This window comes from Xyrauchen texanus, chromosome 49 (assembly GCF_025860055.1).
Source record: "Xyrauchen texanus isolate HMW12.3.18 chromosome 49, RBS_HiC_50CHRs, whole genome shotgun sequence".
In the NCBI taxonomy this organism is placed as follows: domain Eukaryota; kingdom Metazoa; phylum Chordata; class Actinopteri; order Cypriniformes; family Catostomidae; genus Xyrauchen; species Xyrauchen texanus.
This window is the reverse complement of record NC_068324.1, coordinates 26,224,329-26,245,613: the sequence shown is the minus strand read 5'-3', so window position 1 is coordinate 26,245,613 and position 21,285 is coordinate 26,224,329. Positions and strand designations below refer to the sequence as shown.

General features: G+C 38.7%; 1 protein-coding gene across 2 annotated transcripts in view; it reads right to left on the bottom strand.

Annotated features, from left to right (window-relative positions):
- The window catches only part of nup160 (nucleoporin 160), a 105,644-nt gene that overhangs the window by 45,938 nt on the left and 38,421 nt on the right, over positions 1-21,285 (bottom strand). For both annotated transcript variants that reach the window (XM_052122432.1, XM_052122433.1), the window contains exons 13-20: positions 11,256-11,355; positions 11,019-11,184; positions 10,785-10,912; positions 5,876-6,036; positions 5,662-5,798; positions 5,344-5,414; positions 2,154-2,313; positions 1,973-2,042 (exon numbers count right to left, since the gene is read on the bottom strand). In XM_052122432.1, the coding sequence (XP_051978392.1) occupies positions 1,973-2,042; positions 2,154-2,313; positions 5,344-5,414; positions 5,662-5,798; positions 5,876-6,036; positions 10,785-10,912; positions 11,019-11,184; positions 11,256-11,355 (993 nt within the window). The remainder of the gene's footprint in view (positions 1-1,972; positions 2,043-2,153; positions 2,314-5,343; positions 5,415-5,661; positions 5,799-5,875; positions 6,037-10,784; positions 10,913-11,018; positions 11,185-11,255; positions 11,356-21,285) is intronic.

Below are 21,285 nucleotides of genomic sequence, written 5' to 3'. Positions count from 1 at the left end.
CTCACAGCTCTAAAATATAAAATCATTATTATAGATTTATCCAAGTGTATCTGAGTAAAGACATGGTTTGGAAGAGGGATTTTTATTGCACTCATTAATAACATTGTTATTTTTTTTACTAAATTAAAAGGTAAATAGTGTAGCATTAAGTAAAATAGTTACAAAATGTATATGCCATTTTTGTCAGTTGACGCAAATGTAAAAATTGACAAAAACATATTAAACTGTTAGACCAAACAAATCTGCAAACATTAAAAAAAATATATAAGCATTTAATTAGTTATTGTTAGTTACATCTGTTTTGTCAGTGTGTGTGTGCGCGCGCGCATTTACGTGCGTCTATGTGTTTGTGTATGCATGTTTGTAAACAAGATGCTGGCCCATTTAAAAAAAAAAAAAAAAAAGTGTGCAAGTATGGGTAAGAGGCTAAATGTAAGTAAAGTATTTTTAAGAAAAATGTAAGTCATAAATGTGCGAAAATATCTTAATAACATCATGTGTAAAGCCACAATTAATGCTCGGGTCAAAATTGACCCAGGAATGCAAAAGATGTAACCATTTTTATAAAAATTCAAAAAAATCAGGGGAAAGCATTGTTCATTTGGTAGGCTTGACAGAGTCACAATGTTTGGTTCCGTATTAAAAACGATGTGGTATTAAATTTTTACCTCTACCAGGTCAAAAAAGACCCGAACGCAATAGGATTAAACATGTATTAGAACACACTTCTTAAAACTAGGACACCGGTCACCCTACTTAAACGCAATGAGTTCACAAGCACTCATGCAACATTTAATGCCATGACCGTATGAATTTAAAGACATGATGCTCCAATTTAAGAACTTTTTAAGGCCCTAATTTGCAGAATTTGCACTATTAATATATTTTTCTTGTATTTTCTTAAATACTATGTTTTAATTAAAATAATTTAATTATTGCCATGATGCATTTTTCATCTTGCCTTTGTTATGGTTGACAAAAATATTTGTCAGTAATTTTTTTGACTAGACAAACACTGGCCAGTATCACCCAAAATGTTAGATGTTACTTTTATGGACGTGCAATACTAATTTTAAAAATGATTAAAGCGGTGGATTATCTGAACAACTAGACTGAGGCATAATTAGGCTCTGTCACACCCACCAGACGCAGATCAGAAGGGGCATATTCCTGCATTCAAATACATATGGATGCAACAGAATGGAGAAGACAGGTTTAACTATATTTGACTTGACACGGCACCTTACAATCATGACAAGACAAGAAACTGGAAAGACGCAGCACCCAAAGGAACATTACAATGGCCACGTTCAAATTCAGTGTTTGAGATTGACAAACTTTTTTACTTACAGGTTTGAGAAATTTTCTGTTCATACAACAGCTTACAGTAACGGCTCGAAAGAACGAACAACTGAAGTCACAACCGCATTATAACAGCTGTAACAAGTGACATAAATATCAAAGATTATTATTATTTGTATTGTAAAACTGAAAATGAAAAATGCGAGACATGTCCGTGTACAGTGCACTGTGGTTTTCACAATATATGACGTAACTAACAACTTGTCCAGTATGGTTCCGTTCACACAGCACAGGTTTGCTGAAAATGCAGTTGTGATACCTGATACTTTGCAGGCGTCAGTTCAGTTATAGAAACCAGTTGTCACTCTCATAAATAACCAAACTGTGTGTGAACACATCCATATTCTGCTGCTGTATGAACATGGCCAGAATGTGAACTCTTTGCTTCCATTGAAGCACACAAAATGCTTTTTGGAACATTCTCAAATAATGCTGGATAACATGATCATCATTTCATTACTAAAACATAAGGTGGCAAGCCCAAACCCTAAGCCATCAGTTAAGAACAGTGGTAACAGTATTTTTTCACTTGTGGACAGATTGCGTAAGACGCATAATAACAGGTGTAAACAAGATCAACAACTACCCAGTTCTTTGGGTTGTCCCTCACCTGTAGTTGTGCATACTGGCAGTTTCCCATCAGGCATTCAGGAAAGAGGAAGCTGGAATTACTGGGCCAGCTAATGCAATGATGCAAGGCAAATACTTAACCCATAAACTTCAACAACCAGGATTATTTAAAATCAAGAACTGTGTGAAAATATCAAGTCCATTTGAAAGTGAGAGGATACAGAAACTGGCAGAGCAGTGAGAGGACATTAGAGATCATCTGCGACCAGTCCAGCGCTGTCTGACTGCCCTCAACATTCTGCTGTGAGAAGATCTGAGACATGATGGCTTTACGAGCCACAGTGTGATAGAACAACTCCACCACAGTCTGAGGAGTCAACACTACAGATAACACACAGAAGAAGAGTAAGCATTCATCATGTCATAAACATGTTAATATCAGTGCTTCCCAAACTTTCAAAAATATTTGCAACCCCTGTAGTGTTTTGCAGCACCTCAACCACAGAAAAACTTGGTGTTGTGCTTTTATGTCATAGTGTTGCATGTTCATTTGTAGGGAAGCGCAGATATGTAACTTTTTGGCAAATACCCATTTTAACAAAAAAAGCTATTCACAACAATCTCAGCGAGTCCACTATATTTCGCAAGGTGGGCGAAATTTCTGGTTGGGGTTTTGGATGTAGCCAGTGTCATGAGGTTGGATTCTTGCTTTTTAAATGTTGCAAGATGCATATAAAATTTTGCGGACAATGTGTGCAGTTAATGGTTATCCTAATAATCAAGCAAAACTAAGTTTTACCTAAAACAACAATGTTATACTCGCAAAGCACTCCAGTCCCAGATGCTGCATCTTCCATCGGCTGCCTACAGAATGATTGACTTTAGAACATCCGTTTAAAAATCTTTGGAATATATTGTTTGCTCTTAACTTTACTGGCATGAAGTCAAGAGCGGGGATTATAGATATATTTTTTGGATTACTTATTTTATCCTCCGTTACGGTCCGGCTGCGATAGATGTCCAGACATGGAGCGCAGTGAATTACATATAAACTATAGCATTATAGTGCTAACAGGTGTGTGTGCATGTGCTGAAAGTTCAGTAGACATTTTTGAGAGTTTGTTCATTTCTGTTTAGCACCTTTTTTGCAAATGCTTCACATGTTTTGAAATGGCATTATTACAGAGTATAAAAAATAACTTTTTCCACAAAGTGACAATGTTTTCATGCTGTGATGCCAAAATGGACCAATTCTACAGTGGAAGACCATAATTATTAGATGGGTCTTTTTTCTTTTCTTTTTTCTGCGGACCCCTTAGGCCCCTTGGGGGTCCCCAAAACCCAGTTTGAAAACCCCTGCTATACTTCACTTTTCAGTCCTCCTGCTGTGCCCAGGTGTAGCCTTATTCCTAAAGATCTCATTTTTATGACAAACTCCCCTTGGGCTGATGTTTTGAGCTTGTCACATAATATTGAGAATGTGAATAAAGACTCAGGACTTGTTTCTCTCCTCATCTGCATTCATGCCAATTCATTTTTTGTCACTGACATGCAAGTTTCAGCTTTACAGGTCACATACAGGTCCTTCTCAAAAAATTTGCATATTGTGATAAAGTTCATTATTTTCCATAATGTAATGATAAAAATTAAACTTTCATATATTTTAGATTCATTGCACACCAACTGAAATATTTCAGGTCTTTTATTGTTTTAATACTGATGATTTTGGCATACAGCTCATGAAAACCCAAAATTCCTATCTCAAAAAATTAGCATATTTCATCCGACCAATATAATAAGTGTTTTTAATACAAAAAAAGTCAACCTTCAAATAATTATGTTCAGTTATGCACTCAATACTTGGTCGGGAATCCTTTTGCAGAAATGACTGCTTCAATGCGGCGTGGCATGGAGGCAATCAGCCTGTGGCACTGCTGAGGTGTTATGGAGGCCCAGGATGCTTCGATAGCGGCCTTAAGCTCATCCAGAGTGTTGGGTCTTGCGTCTCTCAACTTTCTCTTCACAATATCCCACAGATTCTCTATGGGGTTCAGGTCAGGAGAGTTGGCAGGCCAATTGAGCACAGTAATACCATGGTCAGTAAACCATTTACCAGTGGTTTTGGCACTGTGAGCAGGTGCCAGGTCGGTGCTGAAAAATGAAATCTTCATCTCCATAAAGCTTTTCAGCAGATGGAAGCATGAAGTGCTCCAAAATCTCCTGATAGCTAGCTGCATTGACCCTGCCCTTGATAAAACACAGTGGACCAACACCAGCAGCTGACATGGCACCCCAGACCATCATTCCTTCTCCCCAGTCTTCCTCCAGACTCTGGCACCTTGATTTCGAATGACATGCAAAATTTGCTTTCATCCGAAAAAGTACTTTGGACCACTGAGCAACAGTCCAGTGCTGCTTCTCTGTAGCCCAGGTCAGGCGCTTCTGCCGCTGTTTCTGGTTCAAAAGTGGCTTGACCTGGGGAATGCGGCACCTGTAGCTCATTTCCTGCACACGCCTGTGCACGGTGGCTCTGGATGTTTCTACTCCAGACTCAGTCCACTGCTTCGGCAGGTCCCCCAAGGTCTGGAATCGGTCCTTCTCCACAATCTTCCTCAGGGTCCGGTCACCTCTTCTCGTTGTGCAGCGTTTTTGCCACACTTTTTCCTTCCCACAGACTTCCCACTGAGGTGCCTTGATACAGCACTCTGGGAACAGCCTATTTGTTCAGAAATTTCTTTGTGTCTTACCCTCTTGCTTGAGGGTGTCAATGATGGCCTTCTGGACAGCAGTCAGGTTGGCAGTCTTACCCATGATTGCGGTTTTGAGTATTGAAACAGGCTGGGAGTTTTTAAAAGCCCCAGGAATCTTTTGCAGGTGTTTAGAGTTAATTAGTTGATTCAGATGATTAGGTTAATAGCTCGTTTAGAAACCCTTTTCATGATATGCTAATTTTTTGAGATAGGAATTTTGGGTTTTCATGAGCTGTATGCCAAAATCATCAGTATTAAAACAATAAAAGACCTGAAATATTTCAGTTGGTGTGCAATGAATCTAAAATATATGAAAGTTTAATTTTTATCATTACATTATGGAAAATAATGAACTTTATCACAATATGCTAATTTTTTGAGAAGGACCTGTACAGAGGTTGATCTAAAAAAATCTCCTGGACATTTAGAGGCAATTTTGAAATCCCAGCCAGACACTTTCCAGGTCCAAAAAAAAGAGGACATGTCTGGGAAAAAGAGGATGTTTGGCCACCCTATAAAAGACTGTTGCTTAGTAACACATGCCATAATAAATGAGATATATATTTGTTTTAATTGGTCAATAATTGGCCATTAACATAAATCAGCACATATCTGTATGGTGATAGTGTGTTTATGTATGGTGATGTTGTGCTAATGTGACCTGATCTGTTGGCTGTATGAGTCGAGGCATCAGACAGCTCTAGAACAGAGAGATGCTGCAGATCTGCATTACTGAAGAACAAACATCAGAGAACATGAAAAGATGAGCTTCAATAAAACTCACAAGTTGAAAACATCTTTCAGAATTAAAACATAAGAACAATTTAATACCATGAAACACAAAATCACAATATTTAATTGAATCCCTGATGCAATGACAAGACTATTATTATTTTACAGTTTAAAGCTTTGAGATTTATTAGTACTTATTACAAACTGCATTGACTATCTCTCTCTCAGGATGTGGCATGTGACTCACAGTATGTCAATCGGTACAGATGAGGACAGCATCAGGCTCATCTGTTTAAGCAGGTGATACGAGCAGAGCAGGTGAGAACAGCGAGGAATCAAATCCTGCTGCAGCTGCAGCATCTCAGAGCCGCTTGGAAGAAACAACTGGGCGCCAGACACACAAAATCAGTAAATAGTCTTAACGGTGTATTCTAAATGTGCATGTATGTGTGTAAACTTACATTATAGCTGATGCGCATATACAGCTGAAGCAGGATGAGCAAGTCTCTGCAGAGTAGCGCTCGTGTCATGGCAGTCTGGCACACAGCTTGACCGATCAGACTGGCGGCCGCACTACTGCCGTAAAGCTGAGAGAGACCAATGCGCACTCTAAGAGACTGACCTGCCACAAACACACATCAACACTGATCAGAGGAATGCTTCACACAAAAACAATCTTATGTCGTTCCAAGCCTTTATGGCTTTCTTCTGATAAAAGTACAAGGTAACATCTTAAAGCATGTTCTCACTGCTCTTTTTCATACATTGAAAGTGGATTGTGATCAGGATGTGTCATGCTCAAAATAGGACCAAAAAAAAATAAATAAATAAATAAAAATCAATAAAATAAAATACAAAACAACTCCATATAGTAGACCGGTGCTCCGGTAGTATCGAAATACAAAAGCGTAAAAATACTGCCACTGCCACAGTATTATTTAAATGGTAATACAGTCAATACAGTAGTACCGTAAGCTGTACATGTAGTAAATATTTTCACTAAAACCTTAATTTAAATCAGACATGTCTGCAATAACATTAGTCTTTGAGTGGCCTCCCCTTAATGAAGTGCCTTTTAATAGTGCAAAATGCTGTTTAGAATTTGCCTCTTACATGGTATCGTTTATTTTTCAATGAGTGGTTTTCCCATTCTTCAAACACACATGTCTGAATCCTAGTGTGTTCATTTGGCCGTTGTGTCTCCTAATAGATAATATGGATTTAAGTAAAACTTTGGAGAGTGAGAAGATCTCTCGAAAGTTGCACTCATTTATTGATTTTTTAATTACAAACGCATGGTGGCGGTTCCAACGCAAAGTTCGCACTTATGATTAAGATCACGTCTCTGTGCCGTGCGATCAAACCAGTGCGCGCATAATCTGCATTCGCGCTGCTGTTTACCAGGAGGGGCTAAAGTGGTTGTAATAATTAATCAGCTGCTCAAAACTTTCTTACCAACTAATCACAGAAATAATTTAATAAAAGTTTAAAGCAGTTAGAACTGTCCATTTTGATGCGGCAAAGATTATTTTATTTTTATTTTTTACATCAAACTAATGTATTAGGTAACAAGTTAGTCCATTTGAGCCTTTTTCCTGTTCATCCATCAATTATTTTCACCACTTCCAGAGCAACAGGTGGAATGGCTTGTTTCGAAGTACCACCTTTGCTATGACAAACTGTGTAAAGCATTAACACACTATCATGTGGTATCGTGATACCTTAGGTGGTATAGTATTGCAACAAAGTTTTGGTAACAAGATGGCGCCACGGATAGCCGCCTCGGTGTGTAGCTCTTCAGTTCTTTTGTTTGTCCTGTGTTTAGTCATATTTTTCCAGTCAGTTTTACCAGGGACCAACTGCTGAACATTTGGCAGCATATACCAGACACCCTTTTTTTTTGAACATTCTGACGTTTTGCTGGACGTTTCAGTCGGAGGCGCAGCTGTTTTGTTTAAACTTGCCATGACACGCAGGCAAGGGAGACGAGCTGGTGCACTGGTCAAACACAGATGGCGTGGCTTTTGAACAGCACTGCCAAGTATTCATCTAGAGAAACTCTTCTCTAGAGCTTTCTTCCAAACAAAACATCTCACTCATACAAACAAGTACTTTTCAACCTCTGTTGCCTTGTGCTTCACAGAAACCTGGCTGACTGAAGCCATTCCGGACAGCGCATTACATCTGCCGGACTTCCTGCTATACAGAGCGGATCGCAGAGTTAACGGGGAAAACAAGAGGCGGTGGAACATGCTTTTGCATCAATGAAAGTTGGTGTACAGATGTAACAACGTTAAAGAGGATGTGCTGTCTTAATTTGGAAGCACACTTCATTAACTGTAAGCCTTTCTCCTCGCCACAGGAGTTTTCCTCAGTGTGAATATCGCACCAAACACGTGTGAGAACACAGCACTGCAACAGCGGACTGATCAAATCATAGACACAGAACAACAATATCCGGACTCTATTATTCTTGGGGATTCTAACAAAGTAAACCTCACATGTGAACTGCACATTACATGCCACACCACAGACAGAAATACATTGGATCACTGCTACACAACAATAAAGGATGCATATCGCTGTGTCACTAGATCAGCTTTGGGACTCTCTGATCAATGTATGGTTCATCATCTTCCAACCTACAGGCAGAAACTAAAATCAGCTAAACCTGTAGTACAGACAGTAAAGAAATGGACCACTGAAGCAGAGCGGTAACTACAAGCCTGCTTCGTTGGCACAGATTGGAGCGTTTTTGAGGCTGCAGACACCAATCTGGACGAGCTCACAGATACGGTTACATCATATATCAGTTTCTGTGAGGATATGTGCTTTCCTACTAGGACTTATTTAAAGTTAAACAATGACAAACCGTGGTTTACAAGAGCTTAGGCAGCTTTGTCAGGCCAAAGAGGATGCTTACAGGGGTGGGGATTAAGTCTTGTACAATCAGGCTCTATGAACACTGAATAAGGAAATCAGAGTGGCTAAAAGAAGATTTTCTGAGAAGTTGAAAAACAAGTTTTCAGCTAATGACCCTGCATCAGTGTGGAGTGGCATTAAACTACTCACAAATTACAGGACTTCTACCATCACCCCTGTGCTGTACCAACAACTGGCTGATGACCTGAACGTGTTCTACTGCAGATCTACTGCAGAAGGCCCAATCTCACACCCCACACCCACTCTGACCTTCACACAAACACAAACACCTCCTGCTACTCAACCTGCACTTGCGATATGTAAAGATTAAAAGTTGTGAAAACTGTGCGCCACACACACACAAAAGTTATAAAAAAAACGGTTGCAATGGCCATGGTAAAACGTTTATTTACAAAGAAAAAAAAAAACTGTACTCCAGGAATATATTGAACAAAAAATGAGATAGGAGGCATCCTTGACGGACACTGACAGTCGTGAGGAACCATTTTCCAATTTGGCCCTGTAGTAGAAAGGTGCTGCTAGCTTTGGTGTACAGCTGTTGGATGGTCTCTATCAGCTTCCTGCCCATGTTGTAATTTCTCATGGTGGCCCAAAGAGCTTCATGCCAGACTCGGTCAAAGGCCTTTTAGAAGTGCACATAGACATGGCAGATGTTCTGCTGGTGTTGTGTGTACCTTTCGCATAGAATCCTTAAGTTGAAAATTTGTTCTATAATTCTACGTCCACTGTGAAATCCAGCCAGTTCTGCTATGATTTCTTCTGCTTGTGGTCTTAATCTGTTGAGTATCACTTTGCTGTTCTGGCTTGCAGTATAAGGCTTATGGTTCTGTAGTTCTGGCAGAGCTGTAGGTTGCCTTTTTTTGGGAAGGTGATGAGTGACTGTGTCCAGGGTGTCGGCCACATTCCAGTCTGCCAGATCTTATTGCAGCTTCTGGTGAGGACCTACACTACCCCTTCCTCCACACTTAAATAACTCTGAGGGAACGTTGTCATCACCTACTGTTTTTCCATTCTTCAGAGACTTCAGACACTTCTCGCAGTACTGGGCGATCATCCTTGTTCGTTGATTCTTGACTAGTTTGTATGCTAGGATCTCCGCAGGCCTGGTAATTGTAGGTCAGAGCAATACTCTGTCCACCTATTTATTATGTCTTGCTCTTCTGTAAAGCATTTCTCCTCTTTGTCCTTAATGGTACTCACTCTTGCCTGCTTCTCTTGCATCATGTCCTTTACTAGCTGGAATACTTGTCTGCTGTTGATCTTTAAGCACTCTTCTATTTGTGTGCACTTATTCTCCATCCAATCTTTTATTTTTTTTTATACTGTGACTAAATCAGACCAGGAAACGTCAAAAACATTTGTAATTTATGAATGATTGATGTTTACTTTGATTTACTGGTGGGCGTGTACTCACCGGTCAACTTCAGACTTGCCGGTGTACGGAGATGAATCGTGCATAAAATATCACTGAATGTCTGAGAAAGTCTAATTTGGCAATATTTGTGCTGTCTTCAGACCTGTATGAACTTTTCCTGGGACTTGGCATGAACTAAAAGCAATTTGACGTTTTTCTTGATATAGTTTTTCAGGTGTTTTTCCATTCACCGCCATTGTTTTCTCCCACTGATGGTCACAAATATGGTGGCTAAGGGAAAATGTAACGTCACTGAAACAGGTCAATACAGTATCTAAATCCTACATGTGTACACAATGTTCGTCACATGACCTGCTTACCTTTCCACTTCTCCCCAGTGTAACAAACTAAATATAAGGAAATGGGGCCAAACACAAACCTAATAAAAAATAACGAAAATGGGATGAGGAAACAAGATCGCAGATTGTTCAATAACAAACAAAATGAATGTTTTAAAAAATATGGTCTAGCAATGAACAAATGAATACAGTAAGCCACTGAAGCAAATGGGTTTTGGCAGGGTTTTAAACTGAGCAGTCTGTCGAGACTGTTTGTGGAGATGGTGACATCAAAGGGGATTTCCAATTGAACATCCAATGGGAAGTGTCTGGGAAACTGACAGTATGGAAAGCGGGAGACAACGCAGAACGATACATATAGGAATGTAACCATGATATCGTGACAACCCTACTATATAGGATCCGAAAAGTCCATATGACCCCTGCACAATTTTCCAAGACTTCTAAAGCCATATTTTAACTTTAGAAAAAGATTTTCAGTGAATAATGGCTTTAATTGAGCTAAAAAACACCTTTTGTGTTCAGCAGAAAAGTCATACAGATTTGGAATGCCATGAGGGTGAGTAAATGATGACAGATAGGCTTGGGCAATATGTAAAGGATAATATACAGTCAGCCGGTTGTTATCAAACAAACCCCGACAGTGTGATCAGGACCCCGACACGAAGCAGGAGTATTTAGCAAATAACTTCAAAAGCATGAATCTTCTGTTACCTGCTGTGGGTCTGGTGTCAGTTTCTGCATCGGTCTCAAGGTCCAGTTCTCTGAGAAGCACACTGATCGCAGCGATGGGGTTACGGATGTCCTGCAGTTTGTTTGCGATGTCCTCAATAACACTCACACTAGAGAGAACCATTCACCCGATTAATCAAATCTGATCAATGACTAGTGGGACTAAGGTAAAGCTTAACGCATCAAGCTTTAAATGGGTGACGGAGGAATACTGACGTGTCTTTGGCAAGCAGCCCCTCCAGCACTTTCTCAGATGCTCTCTCTGGAGACATCAGCTGCTCAAGCGCTTTCTCCATCTCGTATGCCATTTCCTCGGGCAGAGCCTCGTTCACCAGCCGCAGACACTGAACGAGCTGCAGAATGTCCCGACTCACATCTGAGTCTGAGAAAACACCTTCATTATCATTGCTGCTACAGATTATGAGTTGCTGTTACACCAGACTGTGTTGTTACCTTCAGCGATGGGCGTCTCCTCTTCAGAGAACAGATATTCATCTGAGGACAGGTAAAGATGATCCACAGCAAAGCAAGGCATCAGGAACGATACAAAACCCTGTAAGAGAAAATAAACATTTCAAAGTAGCAGGGTTGGGAAATATATTGAATATACAATCACGCTAGAAAGTTTGTGAACCCTTAAGAATTTTCTTAATAATTGTGTTTCAAAATATTTAAGCGCTCGCTTGAGGTCATACCTCTAAAGTCAGTACAGTTGAAAAAGGTGACAAGAGTGAGGGGGTTAGGGCGGGGGGGTAACAAAGAGCGAAAAGTAACTTAAAAAGCATACAAATGTATCCATCAACATATATTTAAAAACATATTTTATTGTAGATATTTTTGCCAAAACAAAACCAAAGCATTCAATTCTGACTGAGAACCATTTTTGAATGATTATTTTCTTGAGTGTCTATAGCATTTATGTAACCATTGACTCACATTTTCAATATTGGGGTAATTTTTGTCACCTTCAGTGGAATTTTTGCCCTGAGCCCTTATTCATTAATGACCCTAGTTCATACATATGCGGTCATGCAAAAAAGTAAAATGAGGGGGGAAACACTTCAATAAGCAGTTCTGTGTTAACATGGTGTTACACTTGCACTGGTGCCACATATACTTCCACAGACTCAAACTTCATAACAGCGAGGTACCACAGTGTTTTTTCATTAATTACAGCTGTATGTTGGGTCGAATTTTTCCCAGAGAGCAGTGGTATTCAGCTGAACTCTGGGGTAAAGCGGCTCATGATCACTAAAAGCACAATTAAACTAGTCCATAAGACTCATATGTATTAAAGTCTCTACATCTCAAAAAAAAAATGCAATTGTGGAAAACAAGTCCTTCTGTGTGCAATTGTACTACTGTGAATGTTTCATCCTCCATATCTACAAAGAACTTGTAAAGGATCACCACAATTACCACGTCATCTTCGATGCCGCTTGTTCTCTCCCTTTAAATTTTCGCTATGACCACAGTGGCAGAAACCTTTATGACGTAGACATGCACACTTACTGGACAGTCTCATTCTAGCGCTGAATGCTGAGGAGCCTAGGCTACAGCCTCAGAAGGATTGATCTAGGAAGAAGATTCTCCTTCCGATTGAGAAGCACCAAGTCTACAAACGCAGTGCATTTGATGTGAGTATTCCACAAAATCAACATCTCAGACGTACAGTAGTTGCTCAATAGTTCGGTTCGCCTATAGCACGCATTGAGAAAGGCACCGGAGGAGATTTTGATCATATTTTGAACAAGCAGCATATTAAACTACTGTGAACTAGCCTATAAACAAACACTCAAAAGGACTTCCTGAAGTGTGCACTAAGTAAAATTCTGCCAATCAAAAAAGTTTTACACAAACTAAATACATTTTTTATACTCTAAATCTCCACTTTAAAAAGGACTTATTGGGTTTCTCACCCACACCTAGTATATTGCTTCTGAAGATATGTTATGTTTCCTTTGTGATTTTTTTTTAGCTACAAATATCTGATCACCCTTCACTTGGATTGAATGGACAAACAAAGAAGAGATATTTTCAAAAAAATCTTAGTTCGTGTTCTGCTGAAGAAACAAAGTCATACACATTTGGGATGGCATGAGGCATAAGATCATTATCATTTTTGGGTGAACTATCCCTATAATTGCAATTAATTTGATTAATCTGCATTTCATGTAATTCGCTTAATTTTTAATTGACTGACAGCCCTATATCTTACCCATCCCAAATGCCTATTTCTTTTAATGCAAAAATAAATTCCTCCATTTGACAAAGTTGTCTTGCGTTTTGCGTGTTCATCTTTCTCCATGTTTGTTTGTCTCTCTCACTATCAGTCTCACTTGCATTCACATTGCACACAAAGACCTTTACATGACACAATATAGTGCTGCATGATTAATCATATTGCAATGTCAGCCTGTGCGATTATATGATGGCAAATGCTGCGATTTTATTAAATAAAGTGCATGTGTGGACGTGAAAGCCCATTCTCGCTGAGAACGGTTTGCCCATTTTCTAAAAAGATGACCAGTCAGTCTCAGTTTAGGGAGTGGCACGTGTGAGTTTCCAGTGTGCAGCTCGCAACATGTTGCATCATTGATGAGATCATCATAAAATCAATCTTATGTGAAAAATAACACTAAAATTACAACAACAATAAAATATGTATATACACACACAATCAAACCACTAAAACGGGTGTTGTTGTTGAATGAACCACACTTTTATATCAAGCTTCCCTTTTCAAAAGAGTTTATAGAAAGTACATGTTACATCCTGATTAAACGTCCCTGTTTGTTTGGACAATCTTATTTTCATGAAAATGTGTATGTTCTTTATTGTTCCATTTTATTTAGGTGTAATATAGAGAAAATAACAAGTTTGCAGTAATGCAAAGATGTTATTTAATTTTGTAAAAATATTTAAATTTGAAAACACTGCATTTATAGTTGCTGTTGTTGCTAGTTTGTATGTTTGAGTTGAGAAATACACATTTCAGCATTATCAGTAATCTATTTGTGCATTTTCCTTGATAACCAAGCAAGTTGACTCATGATACCATTTGTTTATTATATTGCAATCGCATATCGCAATATTAGCCTCAATAATCGCAATATGACATTTTCCCCAAATCGTGCAGCCCTAACACAATATATAGAACAGAAAAATCTCTACAGGTTGACACTTCATACCATCGCCACAATATATATACACATCATCATTCTGCTCAGCCCTAAATCAGAGCATTAATATTGAAAATATCCTCACTATAAATTTTTCACCACTAAAACAATTAAACATTTTGCACAGTACTGTGTGTGTTTATACTGCAACACATAATACTATACTAACATAGTAACATTAAATACATACCAAAACATACATTTCAGAAACACGTCACAAAAATGAACAAACTCCGCAAATTCTTCACACAAACATGAAACATATGTCTAAAGAAAGCTTAAAATGTCTACTTTTAAATAAAACAATTCAAATTTAAAACAAATATTGTCCTACAATTTAATCTGTATGAAACGATAGACCAGTAAAAACTGTACATCTAATTATCTGTAATGTGATCACTCCCACCAGCAGAGCGCGCCATTCATACGCTAATGTGCTGAGAAAATCAAGGGAAATGTACACGCCCCCCCGACCGCGAGGTTTAATGTAAACACAACACAACTCAACTTTTCTGCGTGTTTACAACGATACACAGTCGATATTAAGGAAAAGTTAACATTTTCCTCAGAAGAAGAGCGGGACTCCGATGAACATTTGTATTTTGAAGACAGACATGATCCAGCCGAGAAAACAATTTCAGACGAGTAAGTCAATTAGTTTTCATTAGCTGACATGCTATTTTATATAAACATGTACATATTTTACTTGTGGGACTGTTTCCAGATTTGCCAGACAGGATTCACAGTATTGACATTTGAAATATGTCCTAATAAGCAAGTTTTAGTTGTATGCTGTATGATATAAAAATAATATGAATGTTTAGATTATATTTTATCTAGTGTTTAAAATGCCTCATTATCATCAACAAAGCTTGTGCTTGCAAATATGTGTTCAGGTTAAACTTTAAATATGCCCATATTAGAAAATCAGCATATTGTAATGATTTCTGAAGGATCATGTGACACTGGAGACTGCAGTAATGATGCTGAAAATTCAGCTTTGATCACAAATTGCATTTTACAATATATTTAAATAGAAAACTGTTCTTTTATATTGTAAATTGAGTTCACACAATGTTTTTACTGTATTTTGGATCAAATAAATGCAGTCATGGTGAGCAGAAGAGACTTCTTTTAACGGTAGTGTAGGTCTAAAATTCAGTAAAGTCTTTATGTAAAGAAAATATATAGTCAGATTACTACTTTTAACTTAAAACTTGATTTTGATCATCAAGTCTCCTCGCATTCATTCTCTTTCTGTCACATTCCTCATTGATAGGCCCAGGGGAGGGGTCTTTGTAGCCTCAGGTGTGAATGACATAAATATTCATGATCGTTCATTCATGTTTTGTATGAATGAGTGATCAGGATGATTTTCACATCATTATGTAGCAAAAACTCTCGGCTACAAGATCCAGTTCTCAAAAGTCTTGTGGACAAATGATGATTATGTGTTATATGACCTTATTTCAATTACTTACAATTTTAATTTTTTCAAAAACCAAGCATAAACGTTATTTTCTCAAAAATACAAACATGTTCACACATGTTGCTCACAAATTATTGTAACCCAGTTTGTGCTGTATACAGTGTTATCAGACTTTAGCCATTAATGTGTTAAACAACTGAAAAAAGCACAAATGTCAAGGCATGTCAAAACTTCTCCAGGGCTCAAAATACCCTCAAACCCCAGAGTGTTAAAAGGAAACACCCAGGCGTCTTTAATAAAGCTATAACGCATTAACTGCATTTAAGCTCATATATGGAAGCAGATTGTGTAAATACAAACTCCAAAACTGGCCTCTTCCATGAATTGCGCAAATGTCCCGATCTAAGGGACACAATCTGTCACGTGGACACTAATCCAGAGCGCAGGTGCTTGCTGCAGCTAGATTATCACATGATGGCTTGTGACTTATTGAATCATAATATATGTCACTGTGCATTTCTTACCGTGAAGAAAATTGGTAATATGCGGCTTTATTAATGAGAGAGAGGTTTTTATTTAGTTAAAGATGGATTGAAGAGAACAGAAAGATGAGGAAGTCTTCTCCCCATTATACACGGCAACAAAATACGTTTATGATTTGTTTTGGCTTGTTTTCCAATAAAAATATCTAAAACAATGTACATTTACTTTAGCAGCTATACTGCAGAAGAAAAAAAATTGTTATCTGATAATGCTGAATATATTATTAAAAATAATTTTGAAATATCTAAAAATCCTTAAAAAAAAAAAAAAAAAAAAGTTGCATTCACCTGAGAAGCAGCATATAAGATAATAGAGTATATTTTGTCTTTACTGCACTCCCAGAAGTATAACCAAGTGAAAAAAATATATGTAAATAAAAAAAATACACTTACAGTGGGGGAAATAAGTATTGAACGCATACATTGTTTTCAGTAAATATATTTGCAATGAGGCTGTTCACATGAAATTTTCACCAGACTTTGGTGTTAACTCAAGAAATCCACACACAAAGAATCCCAAACAATAAAGACAAATAACACAGGAAAAAAGTATTAAACACGCTAACTGAAATGTATTTAATATTTAGTGGAGAAGCCTTGGTTTGTAATGACAGCTTCAAGATACTTCCTGTCTGAAGAAATTAATCGGCAGCAGTATTCAGGTGTGATTTTGACCCATTCTTCTAAACATATGGTCTATAAATCTTGAAGATTCCGGGGGGCCCTCTAGTGAACCTTGATATTTAGCTCTTTCCACAAAAGTTCAATTGGATTCAAATTAGGTGATTGACTAGGCCATTCTAACACCTTGATTTTTTTTTCTCTGAAACCAATTGAGAGTTCTTTGCTGTAAGCTTTGGATCGTTGTCCTTCTGGAAGGTCCACCCACATCTCATCTTCATCATCCTGGTGGATGGCAGCAGATTCATCTCAAGAATATCCCGGTAAATGGCTCCATTCATCGTTGCTGCCAGTACCATACGATGAAAAACAACCCCACACCATGATACTTACACGTCCAAACTTCACTGTTGGAATAGTGTATTTAGGGTCATGTGCAGTGCCATTTTTTCTCCAAACATGGTGTGTAGTATGACAAATCAATTTTGCTCTCGTCTGACCAGACGACTACACTCTCCCAGTATTTCATAGGCTTGTCCAAATGAGTTGTAGCAAACTTTAAACAAGCTTCGACATGCCTTTTTTCCTGGTAATGGAGTCTGGCAGGGTGTGAGCATGCATAGTGTGGTGGTGGCGAAGTGGGCTAAAGCACATAACTGTTAATCAGAAGCTCGCTGCTTCAATCCCCACAGCCACCAACATTGTGTCCTTGAGCAAGACACTAAACTCCAGGTTGTTCCGGGGGGGATTGTCCCTGTAATAAGTGCACTGTAAGTCACTTTGGATAAAAGCGTCTGCCAAATGCATAAATGTAAATGCATAGAGGCCATGGCGGTGGGGTGCATTGCCTATTATTTTCTCTGTGACAATGGTACCTGCTGCCTCCAAGTGTTTCTGGAGATCTTTCTGAGTGGTCCTTGGCTCTTGGGATACTCTTCTAACTATTCTTTTGACTCCCTGGTCAGAAATCTTGCGAGGAGCTTCTGTGGCTGGTTGATGACAGTGATGTTGCTTCTACTTACGGATAATGGCCCCAATGGTGCTTACTGGAAGATTCAGAAGTTTTGAAATACGTCTTTATCCAATTCCATCAATATGTTTTGCAACAATAAGGTTGCGAAGGTCTTGGGAGAGTTCTTTGCTTTTACCTATCATGAGATGTTTCTTGTGTGACACCGTGGTAATGAAAAGCCTTTTTATAGACCATCAATTTACTAACCCAGCTGATTTTAATTTGCACAGATAGGAGGTATAATTACTTTCTAACTACTTACAGATTTCAGCTGGTTCCTTGTCGAACTGCTTTTTCTTAGCGTCTTTGACACTTTTTTCCTATGTCAATCCACTTTATTACACAACTTGAAAATGTGCAGATTTCTTGAGTTAATACTGATGTCTCATGTGAAAAGCCTCATTAAAAATATATTTACTGGGAAAAACTTGAGTTCAATACTTATTTCTCCCTACTGTATATACAAAATACACTTATATTTTAAATGGAAAACAAGACAAAAACACTTGATACTAAGTTTTTTTTGCAGTGAATTTCTTTACTGAATTAAACTTAAAAGTATTTTTTCCCTTGAATTCAGTGAATGTCATTTAGAGGTATTTTTGAAAGATGATTGTCCTCTTTATTGTCAGTAGAGATGCACCGATTGCAATTTTCTTGGCCGATACCTATTTTTTTTTTATTCCGATTTTCTTTCTAAGAACTATTATTGACCACATATACAAACAAAATCTACCTTTCTTCAACGCTAAATTTTATTTTCATAATAAAATAAATGATTAAACATTACAATTTCCCCCAAACTGCACTAAGTTACAGGATCTTCTCTCACTTAAACATCTCAAAATAAAGTGCTGTGTGACTGGAAAGAGGTATAAATAACAATTAACTGCAAATGAGTTGCTTTATATAACAGATGTCATTTCCCACAATTTTTATAAATGGACCTTTTTCTCTTTATTACTCGTCTAACAAAACCATTCCAAAGATCAGAAAAACTGGAGTGTCCAATACGCTCAACTTATGTTAGATGTCCAAATATCAGTTGTAAAACGGAGCACTGCTTCGGGAACGGCTTGCATACCTGTCAACACTCCCGTTTTTCCCAGGAGTCTTCAGTTTTGTTATTTCTCCCTCAAAAACTCCCGTAATTTGTATGGCCCAAACCACGTTATATGAATAATCACATCAATATATTATTCCAAGGTGGTCCAGTTGCCAGATCTTGAATGAAACACATCCTACTCACACAATCGACACATCATACACATTACAAATCATTTATGACCTCAATCTGGCAACCAAAACCCATTTGCGCTGTTGATATCTGCGCAGGCAGTAGACGCGGGATGTTAAATCAAGCATCACTGGTAGAGGGGAGGGAGGAGAAGACTCAGCTGGTGCTCCGGTGATAAAAAACAAAATATACATGTACATTTAACAACAGCTGGATGGAAGAATTGAATTTCATATCCTGAAGCCATATCGACAATGCCCACGCCTTTTACAATGTGTGTCGCACTGATTTTAATATCGGACACGGTGGGAAAAATTACGTTAAATCACAACGGCACAATTTGTATGTATTTAGCCTGCCTCTGCCATCCAGCACCCCCCTTCCCCTCTCCCGGATTTGTGTACCCAAATGTTGACAGATAACAGGCTGCGTGTGTGACATGACACGAGATTAAACATCTCTGGCAAGGTGACGTCGGAAAGTACCTCCTACTCCGTATCGAGGAAATGTATCAGATTTCTGATCCCTCTGTCCTCAACTGTGGAGAACAGCTGGTCATCCAGGGCCATGAATTCCATCATTTTCCTCATAATTGTTTTGGTATTTTCGCTGCTCATACCAAGGAATGATGGGAGATGCTTCTGACTTGTGACTGGCTCTGAGCTCTGGCTAGCTTTAGCCGCTTTCACTTTTTAGCTTCTTTTTTTAAAATGTGCATTTTCATCTGGGTGATGGTGTTTTAAATGGCTAATTAGGTTTGTTGTTCCGAAAGTCATTGTGGTGGTTCCCCCACGGTTTAATTATTGCACATTTCGAACTTTGTTTTCTTCACTCACACAGTGAAGATCTTCCACGCCAATGACATGTTTACATGCGGCTGTGACGTCATTGCCTGCGCCGCTGGCAACAAAACGGACCGGCTTGGAATCGGAAAGATGTGAGGCTGACTGGCCGGTCACCGGTCCGGCCGAGCATGCAGATAATCGGCTAATTCCGGTCGATCGGTGCATCTCGAAGCACTTTTAATACAACCTTTTAAGTCAGGGCACAAGCTGAATAATCGGGTAAGAGCTAATGATTAATCGGTGCAATAATCGCAGAATAGTCAATTATCGTTAGCTGCAGCCCTAATATGTATATGTATGGCGGTTAGCGCGCTGCGCTACGAACCTGGCGACCAGAGTTCGATTCCTGCTCATGGCCAACACCAGTGACGATTATCTGAACCGGTCCCGGGCCTCCCCTAGGTCGACTCAGCCTAAAATGAGTACCTGCTGCAGTGTGTAAAACATTGCCACTGGGGAGACAAAGGCGGTCGGGCGTGGTGCTGGCCACCCACCCCCTCGTGTACCGTTCCGGCCTTCATAGGTGCTCGCTAACAGCACTTGCCCCTACAGTCTGTTAAGGCTAAATGGGGGATCTTTGTCTTGTGTGTTATTTATATATGTGTGTGTGTGTATAATATATATATATATATATATATATATACATATATATATATATATATATATAGGTATGCATATACATATATATATATATATATATATATATACATGTATATATATATACTTATTTATTAGGATGCACGAATTTTCGTCCAAAATGGCACTTCGGTTTCGAAAGAGAAAAAAGGCCGAAAATATATACCTCCTCGCCCCGCCCCTCAGTGCTCAGATTTCAATCTGGATCGATCTAGCCCTTATCACGGCTGTTACATAATTCCACAACGGCACTACCAAACAAAGGCAGATCATGTCAGCGGTGTGGAAATTCTTCAAAGTTTCTGATAAGGACATCACATTTGCGATCTGCAGTGTTTGTTCAGCAGAACTTTCAAGAGATATATATACAGAGTACAGCAAGAGATTCTTCAGGAAAGTGCCCCAATCCACAGCAGTGCCACAACTAGCGCAGCTACAACACAACTTGACGTATTTATCTGAACCACGCCAGAAGCGGCAATCCCCTTGACTACGGATGCATAAACAAAGACCACTTTCCGTTGCTTGCGCGGATTGCACACAGGTATTTATCTGCCCAAGCACCAGCACAGAGAGTGAGAGACTGTTCAGAGCAGCATCTCATGTTCTTGATGAGCTTTCTGACAGGAGAGACTGTCAGAAAGTTTAGCAACTTTTGTTCTTGAAGAGAAACCTGTCACTTGTACCGTAATTTCCGGACTATAAGCCGCAACTTTTTTCCCACGCTTTGAACCTCGCAGCTTATACAATGACGCGGCTAATATATGGATTTTTCCCGCTTTCAAATTTTATAAAAAAAAAAAAAAAAAAAAAAACATTGTGACGTGCTCAGTTTTTTGCCGGCGTGAAGCTTTCATTAGACCAATGAAATTGCCGAACGGGTTAAGGTCAAAACAACTTTTTCTGTTTACCGTTTAGATTAAATCGAGCGCACTCAAACTTCCCATCATTCTGATTACGGTAGTAATTTTGTCACCCT